Source organism: Ptychodera flava, chromosome 17 (genome assembly GCF_041260155.1).
Source record: "Ptychodera flava strain L36383 chromosome 17, AS_Pfla_20210202, whole genome shotgun sequence".
NCBI lineage: Eukaryota > Metazoa > Hemichordata > Enteropneusta > Ptychoderidae > Ptychodera > Ptychodera flava.
In genome coordinates this window covers 35,439,293-35,460,818 of record NC_091944.1, presented here as the reverse complement: position 1 = coordinate 35,460,818, position 21,526 = coordinate 35,439,293, and the positions used below count along the sequence as shown (strand labels likewise).

The window sequence follows — 21,526 nt, the reverse complement described above, 5'->3', positions numbered from 1 at the left end:
TGAATTTTCCTATTTAAAAACTGTGCTGGGCTCAAGGTTAAAGCACAGAGAAATCCCTGACATTCATTGTGTCTAGAATGACAAAAGTCAAGAAGAACAGTGGAAAAGCATACCTGCATTTCATTGAAAGAACATTTCTAAGAAGCCTAGGAAGACTCTATAAAGGCACGTAATTTGCCAGTGTCATATGCTTTACATCACTGTAAATTTACATTTTATTGCTGTGCACTTTGAAAATGTTATGTGTCCATCAATTTTACATAGTGACGGGGATTTAGGGTATATTCAAGAATGCACTGACTTTCTATTTTACGTCAGTGTGATACACTTGGATTAATCATCCCGTCATCATCAATGCTACTACTACTGCATCTTATACGAAACAAGAACACGCCTACGATTTTGCTTAAATTTGGCTCCTGTAGTTAGCTGCAGTTTACGACATACCACTCATAACAGTTTGTATGACTTGTTAGGTTGGAGGGGTGCAACAAGCTTTGGGCAACTTAAAATTATCAGAAGAGTTTGTGACTGTGTCGAAGGTGACTGGAAATTAAACAATTTTTTGTGCAAATTTATGCTGCCAAACAAAAACGTTCGTTACAAGCAGAATAGAACATGATGTAATCCATTGTCAATCTGTGAACTTTGCCAGTGTCATATAGGTAAAACGATACTTGAAACAATCCGTCCCTCTATGAAAAAATATCCGATGGATGACGGAATAAAACATTTGAATCAGCGGCTCCTTCTCTATGAACTCAATGAAATTCATAACTTATGCCAGTTTGGCACTTCAGTCTTAGCGATTTACCTGAATTCACCCGGTACAACTGTAAATAGCAGGAAATTACTTTGTTTTTGTAACCATCGACATAAAATATACGTAATAAGCAGGCGACCGGCCCATTCCGAAAAATTGTAACCGGAATTGACCGCATTTCAGAAGAATGAGATATCGCCTTTTAAAGAGAAAGAATCGCATGATCGCCTATCCGCTCGCACGAGAAAATTTGCCTGCCGTTCCCCGCCTTCTGATCAGAAAAACATTGTTCGCCAGCCTGACAAGAAAGGGCTTGTACGCGCCTTTTTCATGAACACTTATGCTGGCTGTCCCTGGTACCATCCGTTATATGCCCCTCAGACAAACGAAGTCAAGAAGTGACTCAAAATAACTGTAGAACCATGATAGTTTCCAAATTGGATTGAAACTGCGATTTTTTGTGCTCTGTAAAATGATCGACTTGATTTTTTGTCATAAATACACACGGCAAAGCAATTCATACATTGATGTGCTCTAATAACAAAATAAAGACCAGACCCAGTTCATTTTACACAACTGCCAAGGTGTAGTTGCAGAATTCCCTGGTTATGAAGATCAATTAACAACTGAAACTCGGATGGCATATTGTGGTACTTCTGTTTCATTTTTGCAGCCGACTGCATAAGAGCATCATCAAAATAGTGATATTGGATTGAGTTCCCTTCCAAATCTTCATAAAACGGCCAAAATCCGTACAGATGAAGTTCTTCACAAAAATTTACAAATCCAGAAAGTAACAGGATACCTTAAAAAAAGGGAAAAGGGCACGTAAGTGGTTGCAACATTATCCACAAAATCGTATTCTTATATATCTTTGCACGTAAGTTTATAGTAGGTCCTACCGACTGAATTGCCGACCAGCATGACAAACTTAAAGCTATTATAGACACATCCCGTTCTCTACCGAACCCCCGCATTGACTCTACTATAGGGAGTCTAGCATGGGTATATGGAGGTGGATGGCAATGAGATTTCCTATTAAACGTGGTATTGCTTTGCAACATTCACCACTCAACACGTGGGCACACTAAGTGCCTGATTACTGTCAAATTCATGCTGGTCTCTGGGTCATATTTGAAAAAAATACGAGAAACTCTTGGAAGAACTTCGCAGTGACAGTTATAATTTCAACCATAGGACGACAATGTAAAGTATTGTGGTAAAATTTGACACTTGGTCCATATCGTGGTGACCTCGACGTGCTCTCGCGCGTTCCTTCAACACTCTGACTATATTTAACATTTAGGCCTACCTGAAGACAAATGTCTCGCATTGACACCTCGTCGTTTCCAAAATCCATGCGATGAAGAGATGTGACTTGGATGGCCGAATACAACAGTCATATTCGTTAACTTAAGTGCATCTTGTCCACGGAAAGATAACTTGGTGCAGAATTTATGGGTAAAAGCAGGAAAATATACTATAGAATTTCCATATTCTGACGTCATAAACGCTTTGAATTTTTCCGCCGATTCCCTTTCCGTAAGACTTGAATACCTTGTAAACCAAATAGAGAAAGTAGTACTCATTAGGCCAAAAAAAAAAAAAGAAATGTTTCTGGTCAGGCCTTTCTTTAAAAAATGGTGCGGCGACGCGGCTTTTTTTTTTTTTTTTTTTTTTTTTTTTTCCTCCTCCTCAAGGGAGGGAGCAGGGTCAGTTAAAGCGCCAAAGGTTAGCGGCTAATTTGCATAATCACTTGCATATCATTAATTTATATTTGCATATGGATGTAAGCTTGCACATGCATCCACACATACATGTACACTCACAACAAAATGCAATGGTAACACAAAAGTGTGCAGTTTGAACATCATGGAAACTCTTTATTACACTAAATAAATCACATTCACAGTATTGTAATTACAATTGCAATTAAAACAGAAGATTCAGATTGAAACTTTGAGAGCAAGAAATGGTTCGTCTCATTGGAGTTTCATTAATACATATATTGCTAATAAATTGTCAAAACTTGCCAACAAAGAGGAAAATTCACAAGTTTAAGCTTTACACAATTCAAATGCAATTGAATTTTATATCATTTTTGAACGACAAACACCGCGAATAATTTTTCATCACGGGGATAGATTTCAACCAGCGCCCCCCCCCCTCCCCGCATAACTTCTACTTCCACTGAACATCGTCGTTCGATTCTTGATTTTAAAAATACCACCAAGATGATCACAAGACATGAACTAAGTACAACTAGAATCCCTCGAAAATCAGGTGTAAAATCTTTCAGAGAACGTGTCAGAGTGGAACCACACGCGACGCCAGGATCAATGTCAACACGTTATGAACCTGTCGACCAACATGGCCGCCGCCATATTGAAATTTATGCAATGTGAACTCGATCGCGATCGTGATCGTACTCAGACAAAACTCATCGTTGTACAATCATAATAACCTCACCAGTCAACTCTTGTTTCTTTTGCGGTCCATTTCGTTGATCAAAGCATGGGAATGTGATCAAAGGCCCTGCTATTGCTACACCGCCTACCTCTGTGAACACTTGTCCGCGATGTATACTGTCTTTGTTGGTCGTAATAGTCGTTCTGGAATGAAAATTTGTGAACAACCCAGCCGATTCTTCTATTGTTTTAACGTTCCTCTCAACACTTCCGGACAACTTATCTGATGCATACCATACTTCACACCTTCCACTCTTTCACCAGGTTAAAAGTTGCAGTGAGCGCTTATGTGTAGACAATGCAGGCATCAGCTGGTAGCTACGCAGAGCGTGTGAACTAAGGATGGCGGGAATATTTTAAAGCGTAGCGGGGAGAATCAAAGCGTAGCGGGGGGGGGGGGGGGAGGCGAAAGCGTAGCGGTCCGTATGGTCTGGGGATAACACTGAGTTTTGTAGTTTTATCAATATAGTAACATTTAAACTGTTCATGCAGTCACTGATCATGTGCCCCAAAGAATTTTCTTTCTCTTCAGCCGTTTTGGTTTGGTGTTATAGTAATCAGTATGTAGTTTGCCACAGCCGCCGGCCTCAAACCAGGAAAAAAAAAGGGTGACGCGCTGTTGTTCAAGTGACGCGCGCGCTGACCAGAAACATTTCTTTTTTTTTTTTGGCCTTATGTATCTTGGTTGCACCTGAATATTATCGATGAAATAGGTTTACAATCGCAAACATATTTGATGCTTGGACTTATACATATGTTTTGGCGAGTAAGTGTAAAACAAACTTCACAGGCGTGGAAAGAAAAACTGGAAAGTGACACAAATGCACCATGCACCGTCATCAAGATAACTATTTCACATAAAACATACGTCATCAGCAGGCGAGTGGCCCATTCCGAGAAATTGTAACTAGAGGTGACAACTTGAACTTGTTTCAAAAGAATGAGGTCGACTAACTTCATATGCAAGTGTTTTGCTTTGAGTTGCTCTCCTTCAATAAACATTACAAAACGAAATATGAAAAATACGAAAATATTACACACAGCTATCCAAGCAATCATTCAAGAAAGAATATCATCTTTTCGTAACAAGACTATACAAGTAAAATGTAAATCTTTCATTTTAATCAAAATCTCCGGATATGACAGTTAAAGTGACGACAAAATCTTACATCCATAGAAATATGAGACGTCATAACCTCGCTTTGATTTGATAAACTACTAGTTGAGGGCGCTCTTTTCATTCCCTGTGCCTATTCGATTCATTGGATGCTTAAACGTCGGTTCGGCTAAGATGTATACGGAAGTGAAATAATTGCAACAAATAAATTGACATGAATTTTCCTACTAAGAGCTGATAGTATTTCAAAATATTTCTCAAACAACGTAAACCTTGAGCCATATGCTATGCTAGTTGCAATAATTGTAGCTCTCTGGCCGTGTGCAGGCTTCTTCTGTCGCGTTGGCTGAGTAGCGCCTATGCCCAGTAAACGATACATGAAATTGTTTAAATAGGTGTGCTTACTACAGACGAGTTTGTTCACGGTCACGACCTCAAACGTTTTTAGGATTTTAAATAATGATCGAAGATGTCAATGTGTTCAGTTAGCCAATCTTCTTTGATAAATGGATGACGTGTATTCTTGATCACGTCACACAGAAACATTCACAGGTACAACAAACCGACCAACAGTTTTGAAAATCGTAACCAGCATGCCATTTAAACGTATTGTGAACAAATTCAAACAGTTTGTAAATAAAGGAATCAAATAGAAGATCTCCAAAAACAGACTGCCCCCCCCTCCCCGCCAGCCATAAGGTGAGATTAAACAGGAGCCTGTAAAAGCCGGATTATTTAAAGAAGGCCCTCAACATGGTAACGTACAGCTGGTAGGTAATTTGTTTCTTTGCTGGGGCACTCAACTGTACGGTTTCCGCGATGTTGTGGTATTGGGGTCATTTAGCTACCCAACGCACTCATTTTGTAGGTCATTTAATTAATTAAACGGATTTTCTACCTTCGCAATCCTCCTCCTGCCACGACAAGTTTCTGGGTAATCTCGAAACTCATTTATTACTTTATGGGAATACGAAGTGGCTATGTGAATATTGCAACACGTAGTGTGTCGTAGTGTCGTAGTCACTGTACTAACCCGTATGACTGTCTCTGTGAACGTTGTGCAAGAGACCTGTATTTTTTAAAACGATCGTTTAATCCGTGGAGCTAGGAGCTGTGTCTGTTGTTCAAAGTTGCGTCTACAAAATAAGAGTTGTGGTCCCCCAAAATTAGAAATGAGTCTTTTGAAAGAAGAATTTTGCATTTTGCAATTTAGGATGTTGTAAATGAATAAAGACTTTTTGTTGAGCGAAGTATTTTATTACTCGTATGGGTAATCTGTAGCTCGAGGTACCGGGATCCTTAACGTGTATACACACGTTGCCCTATTCTCAGCACGTGGTGTGTGATTGCATGAGTTATTTCGAGTAAGACTGCCAATACTTACCGATCTCGGACAATACTCGGGTTGCAAGTTGCCAAATGAGTCTTTATACCGGCGTCTTTGGAATAATTGCGCACTATGGCTTGGTTGAATCTGAAATTTAATGGTTGTTGCAGTATTTTAAAGGTGTGGATTTTGGTGTGATTTTAAGTTGAAGCCTGTTTGCTTCTTGTGAGTGTAAATATACAATAGCGACGATATAATCATCAAAATATACAGTCATCAGAACAAATAAAATACTGCTGCTCAGGTCGCGGTTCAGCCTTTAGGTAGTATGCGCCTCGAATGTGAAAAACTTAAGCTTTTGCTCAAACTTTCCTCAATGAAACTTTTATTTTGTCGTTTATCAAATGCGGAATAAAATTCGAGGGTCATCGTCCAAAGTTTGGTACTACAGAAACAAATAACCTACTGTACCGATATTTGAAATTCAAAATGGCCGCCTTTCCTTTGTTAACTCAGTGGGAAAAATACTGTTTTGATTTTCGAAACTAGGACAGTGAATTTTTTTGCGTTCTCCGAGAGCTTCAAAACAACTCCACAAGCAGTTGACAAGAAAAGTTTTGAAAAAATTCGAGGGTCCGAATATCTGTCCCGGAGACGCAGTCATAGAACCCGGCCTAAGAAGATCTGCACATCAAAAACACTGTTATAGGTTGCTGTTTCAAAACTCGCACGCTAAAGTATGAAAAAATTGGAGGATGAACGTGCTGGGAAACTGTGTTATTGCTGTCAAACGAAAATTTCACAGGAATTGCATGACATTGCACAACAGAACTATGAATTATGCCTGCTAGAGTTCAAGCCAGCGCTGCGGCAAACGTAAACATAGCCAGCGATATAATGAGCAACTCAAAGAATGTGCTCTTTGTTTATCCCTATAATGAAAGTAAACTGTCGTATTACGTTAATGTGAGGTTTAATATTTCAACCGTTTCTTACCTGACGACAAAATCTGCTGAATCTATTTCCTTTCCGCACTGACTTCCCAGTAATATTCCACTACTGCCGACAACGCTGCATCTTTTGTGGAACGCATTGTTCAACGGAGACTCCTAAACAAAAACGATTTTATTCCGTTTTAGTTATATTTAAAGTGTTTTATTCGATCGATTTCACGAGGCCCAGAAAAAAACATTTTTTTCCGATTAGCTTTTATCTGTGTATGTGTCTGTTTGTCTATTTGTTTGTTTGCTTATCTGCCTGTCCTTTCGGCTTTCTGTCTGTCTGTCTTTCTATCAATCCATCCACCCATCTCTGAATCATGTTCATTATTGGAGACAACACACCGAAGACACATTTCGAATTTTGTTTTGATTTTTGGCAAAAGTGAGAGAATTCTCGGAATGCTATCTCACAAAACATGGTTTTGATAATACATTGTATGACCATATTTGAGAACGCCTGCTTTGTGACGCCTTTTATTAGTAATGTAAAGGAGAGAGGTACATTAACCCTTAGTCGCTTGGCTTGTCTCAGCTGTACGCAGTAGATACTGGCTGGGCCATCTCGTTCACTCCAAGATTTAAGCGACAGTCTAGTGCTTCAATTTCGCAATATCTCACCATCAACACGACAATCTGATGAAGTTTATTCTTTCACTTTACACAGTTTCACTGCAAGCGTGGAGCATACACAGAAGTTTTCGACAATACCTTGTGTTAATTCATTCTGAGGCCAAAACATGGTTGTCAGTAAATCAGTCACTGCCACAACTAAGATACACACTTACCCTAGGAAAGCGCTTGTACACGTCCAAAGTTACGTTGATCGTTCCCTTCTCCGCCGAGTATCTCATCACTTTGTTGAGTTCTACAGATTTCTTTGTTGTTAAAAACGAGGCTGTTGTATTACAGGATTTCTCAATTTGTGATCTGGTAACCAAAATATACAACAGTGATGTGTAAATTATTTTCAAATTTGCTTCCTTGCCTGTACCGTGGTAGCGCTAGTTTTATCCTATCGAAAAGTAAAAGCAATACTTCTTAATTGCTGGATAAAAAATAACGCCACTTTATTAACCTATCGAAAAGTAAAAGCAATACTTGTTTGTGTTATTAATTGATTGATAAAAATAATGGTACTTTATATGGAATGAACAAACAAGCAAATACGGGAAAACTATACACCTGGCAGAGTCAACCCTTACTGAGATTTTTAGTAACACAATTTGTCTATTGCACGCTTCGACGGCCAGGTAGAGCTATTTTATCTTGTGTGTTCATTTCAAGTAGATTTTAGCAAAGTTTGGAAGAATTCATAGCGAAGTGCAGTACGAGTTATTATATTTACATGCTCTAATAAATAACTGTCCAACTTTGATGTTACGTCCCTTCTTTCATTTCTCTTTGAATACAGTTTCGTGTTCCACTGCAGTGTCAAAGTGATGGCGATGTTATTTCACTGCTATAACTTTGTGAGACTGAGAAAAAGTGCTGCTTTTATAACAGAATAATAGTGAACGCATCAACAGTTACCCTATTCATAACTCTGACCCCTAAGTAGTCGGTGATAAAAAAGGATGGTAACTTTGTGATATGTGCCTCAAAGCTGAAGGACATAAATTTGCTCAAAATTGTAAATGAAACTTTCGACCATTCTCTTACCAAACCAAGGATACAACTGTGGGTAACTTTCCAAATTTTGATCTTTGAGAAACAAATCACCTAACATTTCCCGATATTTGAAATGCAAAATGGCCGCCATTCTTGTGTTACGTATATTGCGAAAAATTAAATCTTCGAAAAGAAGGTGAAATTCTACTTACTCCAAAGAACTTAAAAAATGAGTCCCTACAAGGTAGAGAAGAAAACTACTGGTAAAATTGGAGAGCCCGTACATATACATCTGTTCCCGAGGCGCACCGCATTCTACCATACTTGACAGCATTACTAAATATTTCGAAGCTGGTATTTTGATTGCAGCAGGTTCAAGTTGAATGAGGTCGCGCAGGATTGGAAACACTGTTGTTGAAATAAAAGAAAACAAAATCCACAAACAAACAAACAAACAAATGAACAAACAAAGAATGAACAAACCTGAATTCCCCAGCTGCTGTGGCGTTAAATGTCCAGTTGGTTCGAATGCTTTTGATAACTTCCATGATGAGGGTCCTATTGGCCACAGCTTCTGTTTCAAGAGACTTTTCTACCGCTTTCACATTAGATTTCCGAGTCGCTGGTGAATTGCCCTCAGATGCACTACTGGTGTGCGATGTTACTTTGAATTGCTGGTCACATGTACATGTAGATTTGTCCAAGGATAGTAATGATGTAAATGATATCATGCTTATAAATGCAAGCGCTACGACACATGTTTTTCTATTCCAAACCAAACATCTAATTGTTCTGCAGCCTTGATCTTTGAAATAGCCACGCATCTGAAAGAAAAGAAAATAATATACTTGTATAAATCTTGAAAGTTACAACGGTGACGCGTACGAAAGAATTCAGGTGGTTCTGTTCTATATGTCCTAACTTGTGATAAAGATTTGAAACCTCTTTAGTAGACTGAGGTTCCAAAATCGTTATTAAGCCGTGGCCTTATATTGGTGATTTTATTGGCGACTTTGCATTCATCCTATGAACTATTTGAGAGTCTCTCTGCGCGACAAGACCTTTTATAAATATTTTGCATGGCAAGAGAAACCTTTGGCAAAGGGATAGGTCATGTATTGTTGAAGTATCGTTGGCGTCGTCAGGTAAAATACACGCACGACCAATCAACTGAGACAGGACTATGCATTAAAATACTACTTCCAAATATCCTGCTGTATTAGCATACATCATCTAAACATTTTCATCCATTGAAAGGAATTGCTTGAATATTAATATATTATAAAGGATGAGCGGTGAACTTGTCTTGCCCTATTTGAAAAAAACACTACTTTGGAGAGAAAAAAACGCTGCTGTTTTACCATTGTAACAAGACTGAAGTGGTTGGAATGAGTCCAGAAAATACGCGTTGCAGTGTGAAAGGTCGTAAACAAAGAATGTTGAGATTGTGGTTCAAATTACTTCAAATGCATTCTACTGTGTAATGTTCCAGTTACCAATATAATTTGGCAAGTATTGGCAAGTTGCTTACAGTTACGCGAAAGTCTCGCAGACTGCAACCGGTTTTAACATAACTATAAGTATGTAAATTATTGTTGTCAAACAAGGTGAGTTTTTTTTTGACGAAACTTTTTCTCATCAATCAATCAATCCATCGATCAATTAACATATTATATACTGCGCTCATCTTCGGCGCTCATCAAGCCATTGCGTATCCATTGAACAGATTTGATTCAGGTGTCCCTGAGGGTATAGAATGAGCCTCGAGAACAGATATTCGTACTCTCAAACTTTAAGCAGCATTTTCTTTGGCCTACATTTGTGGGTGCTCATTTTGAAGCTCATGGACTAAATCAAGTTTTTCACTGGCTTATCTTTGTGAGAACTGAAAATTCAATTCTCCCATAGAGTTAACACAGGGTCAGTAAATTTTAATTTTAATGTTTTTTTAGAAGCACATAAATTTGCACGATGAACCCTCACTTTTATTCTAATTTCGAAAGGGAATGTTTGAAAGTACTTCAGGAAAAACGGAGAGATTGAGTAGAAATATGAGGCTGGAGTATACCATTTATAAATGCAAAAGTGAATAAGTTTGAAAGTCGACGAGGAAATTTTGTACTAGATCCTAAGGCGAACAGGTAGTCAATGTTGATACGCCAGACCTGAGGAGATCGACAGACTCTTCTTGTAAATGCCATTATTCTAGCTTCTGCATTCTGAGCTCATTGTGAAACGCATGGCCGAAATTTCCGATTTCATCCGCTGGTAGAGTGTGGACTGGATGACTTTTTGGTGGAACTTTCAGTACAATCTAACCTGTCTTAGTGGTCACCTTTACAGAGCGGTCACTCCTCTACAGTGGTCGTTTTGTGGCAGTCAAGTAACATTTTACACGTTAAAGGCCCTCTACGCAATGGCCACCTGTCTTATGTGGTCACTTGCCACATGTATACTCCAGTTTGGTAAAACATATTTGTATAATTGTCAGCATATGTGAATCTGAATGACTTTTGTCAATAACATGCTGAAACTGAAAGCGAGAAATGAGTCCATTTTGACAAATTTTATATCTGCATCAAAATTCTTTCAGAAACTGAACAAATCTATTATGATTTTCAATAGATTTAAGTTATGAAATTTGATTATTACCTTTATCTTTTCCTTAATTCACCACTAATATACTTTTGCTTCGGCCCTTTGAGTGACCACTGAGCACATGTTTGTTAAGTTTGTAATTAAAAGGAGACTTGTGTGCTTGTTTCATTTACGACTGTATACATCCCATTTAAAATAACAAGCCGTATGGACAGAGATACCAAAGGGTTCATATCAATGACAAAGTAATTGGAGTTACAAGGCAGATATTGCAAATCTGGCTGAATATAAGGTTGGAAAGCGTCAACATAAAAGAGAGTATATTTTTAGCCGCTGAAAACAAGTAGGTTGAAAAAAGGTGCATCTCTGGTGTCAAGTCAATTGTTCAGAATTGTCGATATACGAGGATTTTGCATGCATTGATCGGTCTCATGCAACCAAACAAGCCTGAATCTGTAGCTGGACAAAAGGGAGAAATTCTTACTTCCGAGGGTTATATTTTTCGTTGTGTAAGGTGGTTCACTTCGCAAAAATGACGTAATATTTTTCTGTCTGAAGGTACATATTGTCGGCAACACGTTTTTTACGAAATGCTTAGTGTCATTCTGCCAAGTTGTCGGAGGCATCGTACTTATACGGTTCACATAAAACATATGTGTACAACTGTAGTTACGTTAAAATGTATGTAATTTTAGACTGGGATCAGTGGGCTGTCGTCTGTATTTTCAATTAGGCTTTCATCTAAAATATTAGCTGATGTTAGGGGCTGCAAAAAGGGACATATATTTCCCCAAAGACCCTAGCCGTTAATTAATTGTGCTTGTTTCCACGAATAACACATTTGGTTGTTTTATGGCAGCCTTTCCAAACACTGTAGAGTCAATGTTGAGAGCCATATATCCCAGAGCTAGTGTTTGTGTTAGTCGTGGTTATTAAGGCAGCCAACATTGTTTAAAGCCGAGAGGGGAGTAAGAGAAATGAGAGGGTGGGCACTTGAAAATAATGAACACGAAAGGGGTCATGCAAAAACTGATAAACAAAGAGATTATGCAGTAATATTCACACTTGACTTGTCTAAAGTATAGCCAAATCACGCTATTTTAATGTTAACTTTTCACATGTATCTGTATCAGGAGAGGGAGACCCTTTCTTGACCTCCTTAATATTTTCACTGCTCCACAGCCTGGTCACCAAACATATAATACATGTACCTGTATGTAATGATACAGTTACTACACACATTACAGTTGACTTCAAAATGTCCTTGTACTTTGTTGTAGTGATAAGGTTTGTCTTTGTCGCATTTCACAGAGGATACTGGGCGAATTTAAGTTTATTTATAGAGATTAAAACATCAAATGACCAAACATATGTTTGGTGTACAGCTTAGAGACCTGTCCTGACAGGCAGCATTACATCCCAATATGCTAGGCCATACATCTACATTCTTGCCATGGTATTTGATTGCAGGTTCAGTGATGTATACAGTGCAATCAGACAGACAGGACAGGATATGCATAAAACTCGTATAACAGATATTATCACTATCTTATTACTTTTTACTTGAAGTAATTTGTGTTATTACTTAGCATTGAGCACTGTCATTTGCCATGAGGACACCTGAGAACTTTTCTTGGCGAGAGAGAGAGAGAGAGAGAGAGAGAGAGAGAGAGAGAGAGAGAGAGAGAGAGAGAGAGAGAGAAAAAATTGTGTGTGCGTGCATGCGTGTGTTCTGCAGAGGAGGGGGTCTCGCACAAATTTCGAGTCCTTAAGGGGGTAGCTTACTAAAAATTTTCAGGTGAGGAAGGCGGCTAATCAAAATTTCGGAATCACTGAGACTCTTTTTCCGACCCAAAGCTGTTAATAGTGACGGCCTGTTACAACCGATAACGTAGTAACGAACCGATAACGTATCAAACCCGATAACGTAGTAAAAGTTTACCGATAACGTAGTAAATCAACCGATAACGTAGTAACTAACCGATAACGTAGTAATTTTTTCTAACCGATAACGTTACGGTAGTAAAAAATTACCGATAACGTAGTAATTTTTCCTAACCGATAACGTATCAACAAATTTACCGATAACGTATCAAATCAACTGATAATGTATTGGATCAAGTGATTCATGGGAATAGATTCATAGGGATAGATCTATCCTCGATCGATCGATCAATCCATTGATCAATCGATAGATCGACCGATTGATCGATCGATGTCCTGATCTATCAATGGGTCGATATTTCTATCGATTGAATGATTGAATGAATTGATCGATTGCTCGACTAATAGAACGATTGATAAATCTATATATGTGTATATGTATAAACATATATATACACACATACATATATATTCGATGGATGGACCGACGGATAGATAAATAGAGGGATAGTGTAGAGTAAAGATTCCAATCAACTGATAATGCATCAAGTCAACAAATAAATTATCGATCGACCGATAAAGTATTAATAAATGGAAACTAACTGAATATAAATGAGTGTTGTATCTTTCGTTGTTTTTTTTAAATCAATCATGCGATTAAACCTTCAGAGTCACATACACTGGAAGTATACTGTTTTCGTGATATTACTCAGACATCACAAATCGAATTTCATCAATTTGGGAAATGCAAACTAATTGATAAGTATTCCTGCAGGATGAATTAAAGATACAACACACTTGTGAGTGTCTTTATCGACACACTTTCTAAGTTGGGGGAACTTGGAAAAAAGTTTTTAACATGGCCGATTATAAAATTTCGTTACTTACAACGTCAGTTTATCAAAATGACAATAAGCCTTTACAAAGTAATCGCAATCATACCCATCCGTAACCCGATAACATTAGGTCAAAATTCGTAATACACTTGTTATACGTAGACAAAAAACAGGGCGGAACAGATAGTAAAGCACCCTTACACACTCATGTAACTCTCATTCCGGGACTCAATTACAGGTAAATCTTGACTCATCGCTCAATTGAATTCCTTATAATCAAAATTCATCAATTTTGCAAGTTACTCCTGTAAGCTAGCCAAGTCAACAGATTTTGTAAACAGCACATTGCTTTTTTTCTTTCCTTTTTATCCTTTCTGTCGTGATATACGTCAAGTCACATTTTATTTGAAGTAGGATTACGAAGACATCGCAAAATTATTGAGTACTCATACATAGTATAGAGCTATAGAAAAAAGACGTTTAGGCCTAGAAAAATAAAAAGTTTGTTTCTCATCCTGGTTGCGTGTCAATTGAGACCCGCCGCGTCAACCCTTTTTTCTGCTCACGAGGAAATAAAAAACAAAAATACGCGACGATAGTGCATAATTCAATGCTGTATAAAACAGAACTGTAAACAAAATAACTGACACAAACATTCCATTCAGAACTGTACACATATGTCATTGTTATATTAAGCTGACGAAACTGTGCATTGCTGCACTAAAAGCCAAACCGCAGAACTGTTGCATTACAAAAGTACTAAAACAACACTGCTGTGCATTTATCTCTGCGTTCATTTCTATATCGTTTTCACGTTTTTTGCGCACTCTTGTTTGTTGCAGAGTAAAAAAAATGAGGAGAAAATACCGCGTCACTGCATCATTTTTGCAATATGTCTAGGGTAACAAACAAACTTATACTCGTAACAATTTACGCTAAACGGAAAAAATAAAATAGAAGAAAAGAAAATTGAGTACGAGGCAATGTGATAAGAAATTGATCTATAGATCTATCTATCCATCTATCTATTGACCAATTTATGGAATCTATCGATCGATCTATCAATTAATTGATCTATCTTTCTATCGAATTGATAGATCCTGTATTCTATCGATCGATGTGCCAATCGATTTATTTATCGATCGGTCGATCGACCGACCTTCTATCAAACATCGATAGATAGATAGATCAATCGATCTATCGATTGAGTGATTGATTTATCTATCGATATATTTATCGACCTATTTATATAAGTATGTATGTATGTATGTATGTATGTATGTATGTATGTATGTATGTATGTATGTATGTATGTATGTATCTATATTATCTATTTATCGACCTATTTATATATGTATGTATGTATGTATGTATGTATGTATGTATGTATGTATGTATGTATGTATGTATGTATGTATGTATGTATGTATGTATGCAGCGTTGGAAACTACGCCCGTCCTCCCGTCCGAGACGGGTAACTTTTCAGTCGGACGGGAGGAAAATTGTACTTCCACGTCCGTGTGTCGGGCTCTCGATAGTAGCCCATACGGCATACCCAGTAATCTCATCGATCATGATCAGCTGCTTCTAGATGTAATGTTGTTTTAAACGAAATGTAGTATACCAATATGTCGGACTTCGACGCGCTTATGCTACTGAAACTGTGCAACTGTGTGACGCCGGAATGCAATGCAAGCGAGACATGTAAACACGGGTAAACAGGAAGTCGCTCATACTAGCAAATCTCACACTAAGCGAGATTTGCGCGATATCAGCCAGTGCTAAAAATATAAAGATATAAAGGAAAGATATAAAGATATAAAGGATATAAAGGAAAATGAGGGCAACTCCACACATCGGCTCTACCAAGATTGTTTAGTATTACGATATGGTGAATAAAAGGATCATTGCATTTATTTTGTGTGGAATACATGGCGAGACACCGGTGAATCGATAGTGCTTTGACCCTAGTCATGTGATTTGGGTCCCGGTAAACCGGTTTGTTGATTGAGTGATTCGTCTTAACGGTGTTTCGGAACCAAAAATGGGGTTCCTTCATCAGTCGCTCTCTTGTTTTGTATCCCATCCGCTTGGTTGTGTGATGAAGTCATCTTCGTCCTCCAGGAGGAGAAGCCAGATTCGTTATTGAGAGAGTTAGCCACTATTGACTGACTCTATGGTGAGCGATCCGGTGTGTGGTGTCATATTATATTTAACATGACCCAGCATCGACCGGAGTTTCTGGACGCTTATAAGGATTTTTGTTTTAGGGCATATTATGAGCGTTGCTAGTGCTCGTTATGTTAACAGTAAATGTCGTACTAATCTGTCAACGATTAGTTTGTTTTAGGCATTTAAATCGATTATCCGAACTTTTAGTTTTGTGTCAATTTTTCGTGGACTTTGTAATATATTTCGGGTCGATATTGGTGCCTGCTTTCCGGTGTTTGAAAAGCATGTTGTGAAGGGCTGCTTCGAGAAATAAATCTTGTTTCTCTGTGTTTAGCCATTCCCAGGTTTCATGGTTTCGTTAACAATATTTGCTGTAAACGGCCTTTGAAATCGGTTTGGTCTGAGGAGAGTATTGGTTTATTTAATTCATGCCGCCAACTTTGATTACTTATATGGCAGCTCTCTCAGTTTTTGATTTTCTTTGCCAGATGATGTTTTCTGTATTGCTCAGCAATCTTTTCAGTTTGGTTGATTGTAGTACCAATTCGATGACAGATTGCATCTTGGTTTTATACGAAAAAGTGGCATAAAATGGAGACAAATTAAAAAAAAACGTTTCCCCGTTGTTAAAACCGCTATCGTGAAACCTTTTAACTGTTTGAGCGATATGGGCAAAGTGTGTTTGAATTAACTAATTAATTAATCAGAGTGTTATCAGCATTGTTATTGTAGAAATTTTGTATTCAAGTCCGGATTAAAATTCATTTCAAACAGTGGAATTCAGAACAGTTTGTTTGTAAGATCATAGTTAATACTCATGTTGAAAATAAAGTTGTTTACAGTTTGAAGTACATAATGGTTTTGTGTTTTTTTGATGAATGGATTTGTCAAAAATTCAGGACAGGCAACATTCTGGCAGGACAGGCAAGTTTTGAAAGTTACCAGTCCTGATGTCTGGCAAATATTTTGGCCAGTTTCCAACACTGATGTATGTATGTATGTATGTATGTATGTATGTATGTATGTATGTACCTATATATCTATGTAATATATTTCTATCTATAAATCGATCGATCTATCGCTCCCTATGAATCGCTTAATCAGATATTATCAGTTAATTGATACCTTATTGGTAGTTTTGATGCGGTATTGGTTGACTTTTCTATGTTATCAGCTGATTTAATCCGTTATTGGTTCAATGATACGTTATCGGTAAATTTGTTGATACGTTATCAGTTAGGAAAAATTACTACGTTATCGCACAGAGTAATATCATAGACAGAGTGGCAACACTTGCATGCCTTTTGTTCCATGGTCGTCTCTGTAGACTATTGGCTTTTCATATTAAAATGAGCTTAAAAGGTGTTAAACTTTTTGGAGGCTTGGTTTGTGGTTGATAATTACACGAGATTATGCGAAACATACGACGAGATGGCATCGTACTGCCAGTCGCGTAGCAACCATAGTTACTTTGTGAGCTCTCAGGCCAGAAACACTGCCTCACGCCAATCAAAACATAACACGCCAGCAGTTTCATAAACATGTCCTTTCTTGGCGCACGTGTAAAAGACGGTATGACTGACCGTAAACCATTGAGTAAAACCAGACAGTATCGATAAAAGACTTTCAAATTTGGTTCAAACACACTCATTATATATTCATAAAAATATGAGAGGAATTTTTAAAACGGTAAAACCCACTTTCCTGAAGCTCAAAACACTTCCGTTTTCGCCAGCACATCAATTCCGATCAGCACCACACGACAACAACAACACAAGCTTTGTCGAACATACTTTCGCTGAACAATTGGTGAAAATCCGAAAATTACCGAAGGGTGCATGGTCGGCACTCTTCGGAAAAGAGAGCCAAGAGCTTCGTGAGGCGAGGCAAACATGGATTGCTTACGTAACCGCTTCACGCCTTAAACAATAGCTGTTGCCACTCTGTCTGATATTACTCTGTGGTTATCGGTAATTTTTTTACTACGTTATCGGTTAGAAAAATTTACTACATTATCGATTGGTTACTACGTTATCGGTTGATTTACTACGTTATCGGTAAATTTTTACTACGTTATCGGGTTTGATACGTAATTGGTTAGTTACTATGTTATCGGTTGTAACACGGCCTCCTAAAGTGTCTGCTTGTGTTGTATTCTAACCATTGAAGCGGTTACCCACCAAGGTCGCATGGAAATTGTGTATACAGATCACTGCATGACTGGTACGCCTTCCATTTATTCATGGCCCAAATTAAAAGGTTCATTGTTTGAATTTGCATTTCAGAGAGCAGAGAGCTGTTTCTTCTGCCAAAACACCCATTTGTGAAGGAACCCTCCAATTATATCGTGTTTCTTACTTTCTAACTTCCACGAGGAAGAAGGGAACTCGCTGAGAAAAGAACGATGAATTTATAATAAGTCAGTCGTCGGAAAGTACTTTAGTGTGTTTGACTTCAACTATTGGGGTATTTTATTCTCCTTGAACGTCTTTTGAAAAGGCCAGCGTCAGGCAATGTACCACCCGTAACGTATCTTGTTTCACACTCTAAGATTTTTTCCACAGAAGATCACGGCGCAATAGACTCTGAACGTCTAACTCAAATTTTCACTGATTTTAGCACGATATTCTTTTCCAGCATATCTCCATAGTAATTGACTGATTGACTCGTTAAAACCTTACCCTAGCTAGCTACCTATAGGACAAAGGACTCAGTGCGAAAAGCCAATGGTGACATCATGGTGTGATCTTCTTCCGAAAACGATTAATTGCTACTTAATCGAAAGTTTCAGCGTCTACTGATTTTGAACAATGGACATATCGCATCAAAATCTCAATTTTATTGCTTATCGCGAATTTATAGTTTCCAAGCCGCAACTCTTGCATTCGTCACTGCGAATGTGACGTACATTAAGCTTAGGAATCCGTCCTTTCCCTCCAGAAATAAAAACATGATAAGTTCTGACATTTTAAAATTATTCAAGGCCACTATTCATTGGCTGTCGGTCTAACGTGCGTTACCTTTCTGTATTAGATAGGGCTTGAACAGAATATACCACCGGGGGGAGAGAGGTGAGGGCTTGTATAATTGGGGGAAATAGGGTCACTGTTCTTTAAGCTAATATTTGGGGGGGGGGGCATTTCACTTTTTTGAATGATTCAGGAGGTGGGCAACCAAAATTTGTACATGGAGGCTCCAGTGATGAGTGACAAGTTGAACAGCCTGTGCTGTTAACCTGTATGGAAAGCTAATATCTACCGAGAGAACAAGATAATTCTTTGGAGACTGAAAGACAGATAGCTTTTTCAGTCTTGCCATATACATTCACGTTATATCGACATTAATCAATGGATATAAAAGCAAATTTTATTTGGTATGGGGAGGAGCCTTTGTTTTTCGAACAAGGAAAAGAGGAAGGCCAGTATTTTTCACGTATCCATTTTTTGAACCGCACCAACCCATCAGTAAATTCTGTCCAGGTCATTCAGTGAAAAAGCTTATTTGAGTCATCTCTGTGTTGTATCTATTGAACACTGCCAACATTATCCTGTACCTCTATAGCAAACGGCTTACAGTAATAATTGCCCATTTCTCATCGTGTGACCTCGTGGTCGGATACGGTTATTGTCAACGCCACTATACTTCCGCAGTGAAAAGCAACGAAACCATGGAAAAGGCGAATTCTAATTCATCCACCTCCAACGATAGTATCGTAACAACCACTTACTTTTTAACCAGAAGGTCCTGTCACCATTTTCTGACGAAATATCACCTGTCCAAATAATGTAGGAGAAATACACGTTTATCGTCCAAGTACTGTTAACGTCCGAATACGGTTGGCCTGTACTGCACAGGTGACTTCGAGTCAATGTGACCCCGCCTGTCAGCAAGTTAATAGTTTGAAAGAAATTTGTGTCACATGCATGGTCGGATGTGTCACCGTAGAGGGTTGTCAGGCATGCGCCCTCAGACGGCACAGGACCAACTGGTGTTTGTGAAGATAAGGATGTTTTAGCGGAAGCCAACCCAACATATTTCAAGACATTAAACGTACTTATGAGTGTTTTTAAGAGTTCTCGGCAAAACAAAATTTGGCAGGGAAAGTGATAGTTGTTGGAAAAGCTCCTCCTGCCATGATATTAAAAAGCTTACCCTCCCATCACAAATATTTTCCATTCTCCCTCCCTACAACTAAACCCCCAAGTGACTCTCTCTCCACCACAAGAACTCCCCACATCCCTCTCTCCATGACAAAAGTTCCAAATGTGCTCTCATTAACACTACATTTGTCCTTCCCACTAAAGTGTACTCTCTTTCAGATTCGTAGAGACTTCTTTTCACTTTGGACTGAAAAGTTCTGTAATACATCTTGACTGGCGACTGTTGAATTAAAAAAAATTATCCCCACTGACACACCCACACTTACTGACAGAAAAGAATCTTTTCCCGACCCACTGACATAAAACAAGCCCTCCATTCTGCCAACTGACAGAATAAAATAACTGCCCTACCGCTACCGAACCACTGCCCCTGATGTATTTTCATGAGGTTCTCCAATCGGTGACGATGAGTGATTAATACAGTTACAGTCATTCACTATCAGTAAATCTGTAACTCAAAACCCCACTAAAATTGGCCTTTTATCTGTTTACACGGGTTAAGTTACCTTCTCAGTCGCCTAAACGTCGTGACCTGATAGACGAAAACAAACGCATCTGCATTCACTGCCACTGGTAAATACAAAGACAAATATGTTAAAACGAGTAAAGGTTATGACATCTCTATCCAATCGACCTGCTTGGTCAAGTGAAGTCAAGTGGTCAATGGAATGATTAATTATCCCCATTTGAGCGGGGGACTGTTTTATTATCCGAGGCATTTAGGCCGAATAGCCCCCTTCTCAACACCTGGCTATCCTTACCTAGATATGTGAAGTGGTCATTTCACTTTGTCAAACTTTCGTGAGCCACTTATTATTTTATCAACTAAATGAATTTCTGTTGTGAATTTTTTTTTAATCATTTGCATATGATGTTGGCTGAGCTCGTGTCTGTCGTCTCCTACTCAATGGTTCATTTCTCGGCTTAAAAACTGAAGTTACTTTACCAAACGTCACACTGAAGATTTATGAACACTCAGTGAGTACTCGGATAAGGATTCTGCTTTCATTTGTCAAGTGTATGAACAATAACAGCTCAGGTAAATTTGACCTGGTAGTTGAACATTCGAGTTGGCCATATTGACCTGAGAGTCCATTTGTTCCGGGTTACGTAACCATTTCTGAGATGGCTCTCCGTTGTGAAGACTGTGATGTTGTATCGTTTAAAGTCTCTCTGTGTCAAGGCGTGTCCGAAATGTAACAAGAAGAGATTCGGTAATGATAGCGCCAATGGACGTGGCCATAACGCCAATGAATCAATCTGTACAAACATTGACAGCGATAGCAGTCCAGTTGTATGCGAATTGGCATGTTTTGTTGTCAACAAGCTGAGCACTGGAATGACACGTGCCGCGATGGAGAAAGTAATTAGAGATTTTTATACAAAGATGGAGGCACCATTTTACTACTGGTATAGCCACAAACTGATGACGTCAAAATCGCCGTACACAAAACACAGATGCCCGTATTTGCGGCACTGACTAACTAATAAGATTAAAATAATATAAATGTGCACTTTCTTCAAATCACTGTCACAATTTCCGACTGCTTAGTTTTTGTATCGGGTGAAGTACAGTGGGGGCCAGGAATTGG

General features: G+C 38.5%; 1 protein-coding gene across 1 annotated transcript; it reads right to left on the bottom strand.

Moving 5' to 3' along the window:
* Positions 1 to 1,264: 1,264 nt before the first annotated feature.
* Positions 1,265 to 19,649, bottom strand: LOC139116173 (alpha-N-acetylneuraminide alpha-2,8-sialyltransferase-like). The gene is made up of 7 exons (XM_070678724.1): positions 19,502 to 19,649; positions 8,768 to 9,108; positions 7,462 to 7,603; positions 6,672 to 6,784; positions 5,733 to 5,822; positions 2,076 to 2,320; positions 1,265 to 1,568 (listed from the first exon to the last, which is right to left on the bottom strand). The coding sequence occupies exons 2-7, from the start codon at positions 9,106 to 9,108 to the stop codon at positions 1,327 to 1,329; spliced, it is 1,173 nt and encodes a 390-aa protein (XP_070534825.1). The 5' UTR covers positions 19,502 to 19,649; the 3' UTR covers positions 1,265 to 1,326.
* Positions 19,650 to 21,526: the final 1,877 nt, after the last annotated feature.

Bases quoted from the DNA above. Each gene is read 5' to 3' on its own strand.
- LOC139116173 (XM_070678724.1), bottom strand. From the start codon at position 9,108: ATGCGTGGCTATTTCAAAGATCAAGGCTGCAGAACAATTAGATGTTTG. The intron at 5,823-6,671 runs GTAAGAAACGGT...ATTAAATTTCAG, and splicing joins TCAGCAGATTTTGTCGTCAG to ATTCAACCAAGCCATAGTGC. The intron at 1,569-2,075 runs GTAGGCCTAAAT...CCTTTTTTTAAG, and splicing joins TGCGAGACATTTGTCTTCAG to GTATCCTGTTACTTTCTGGA.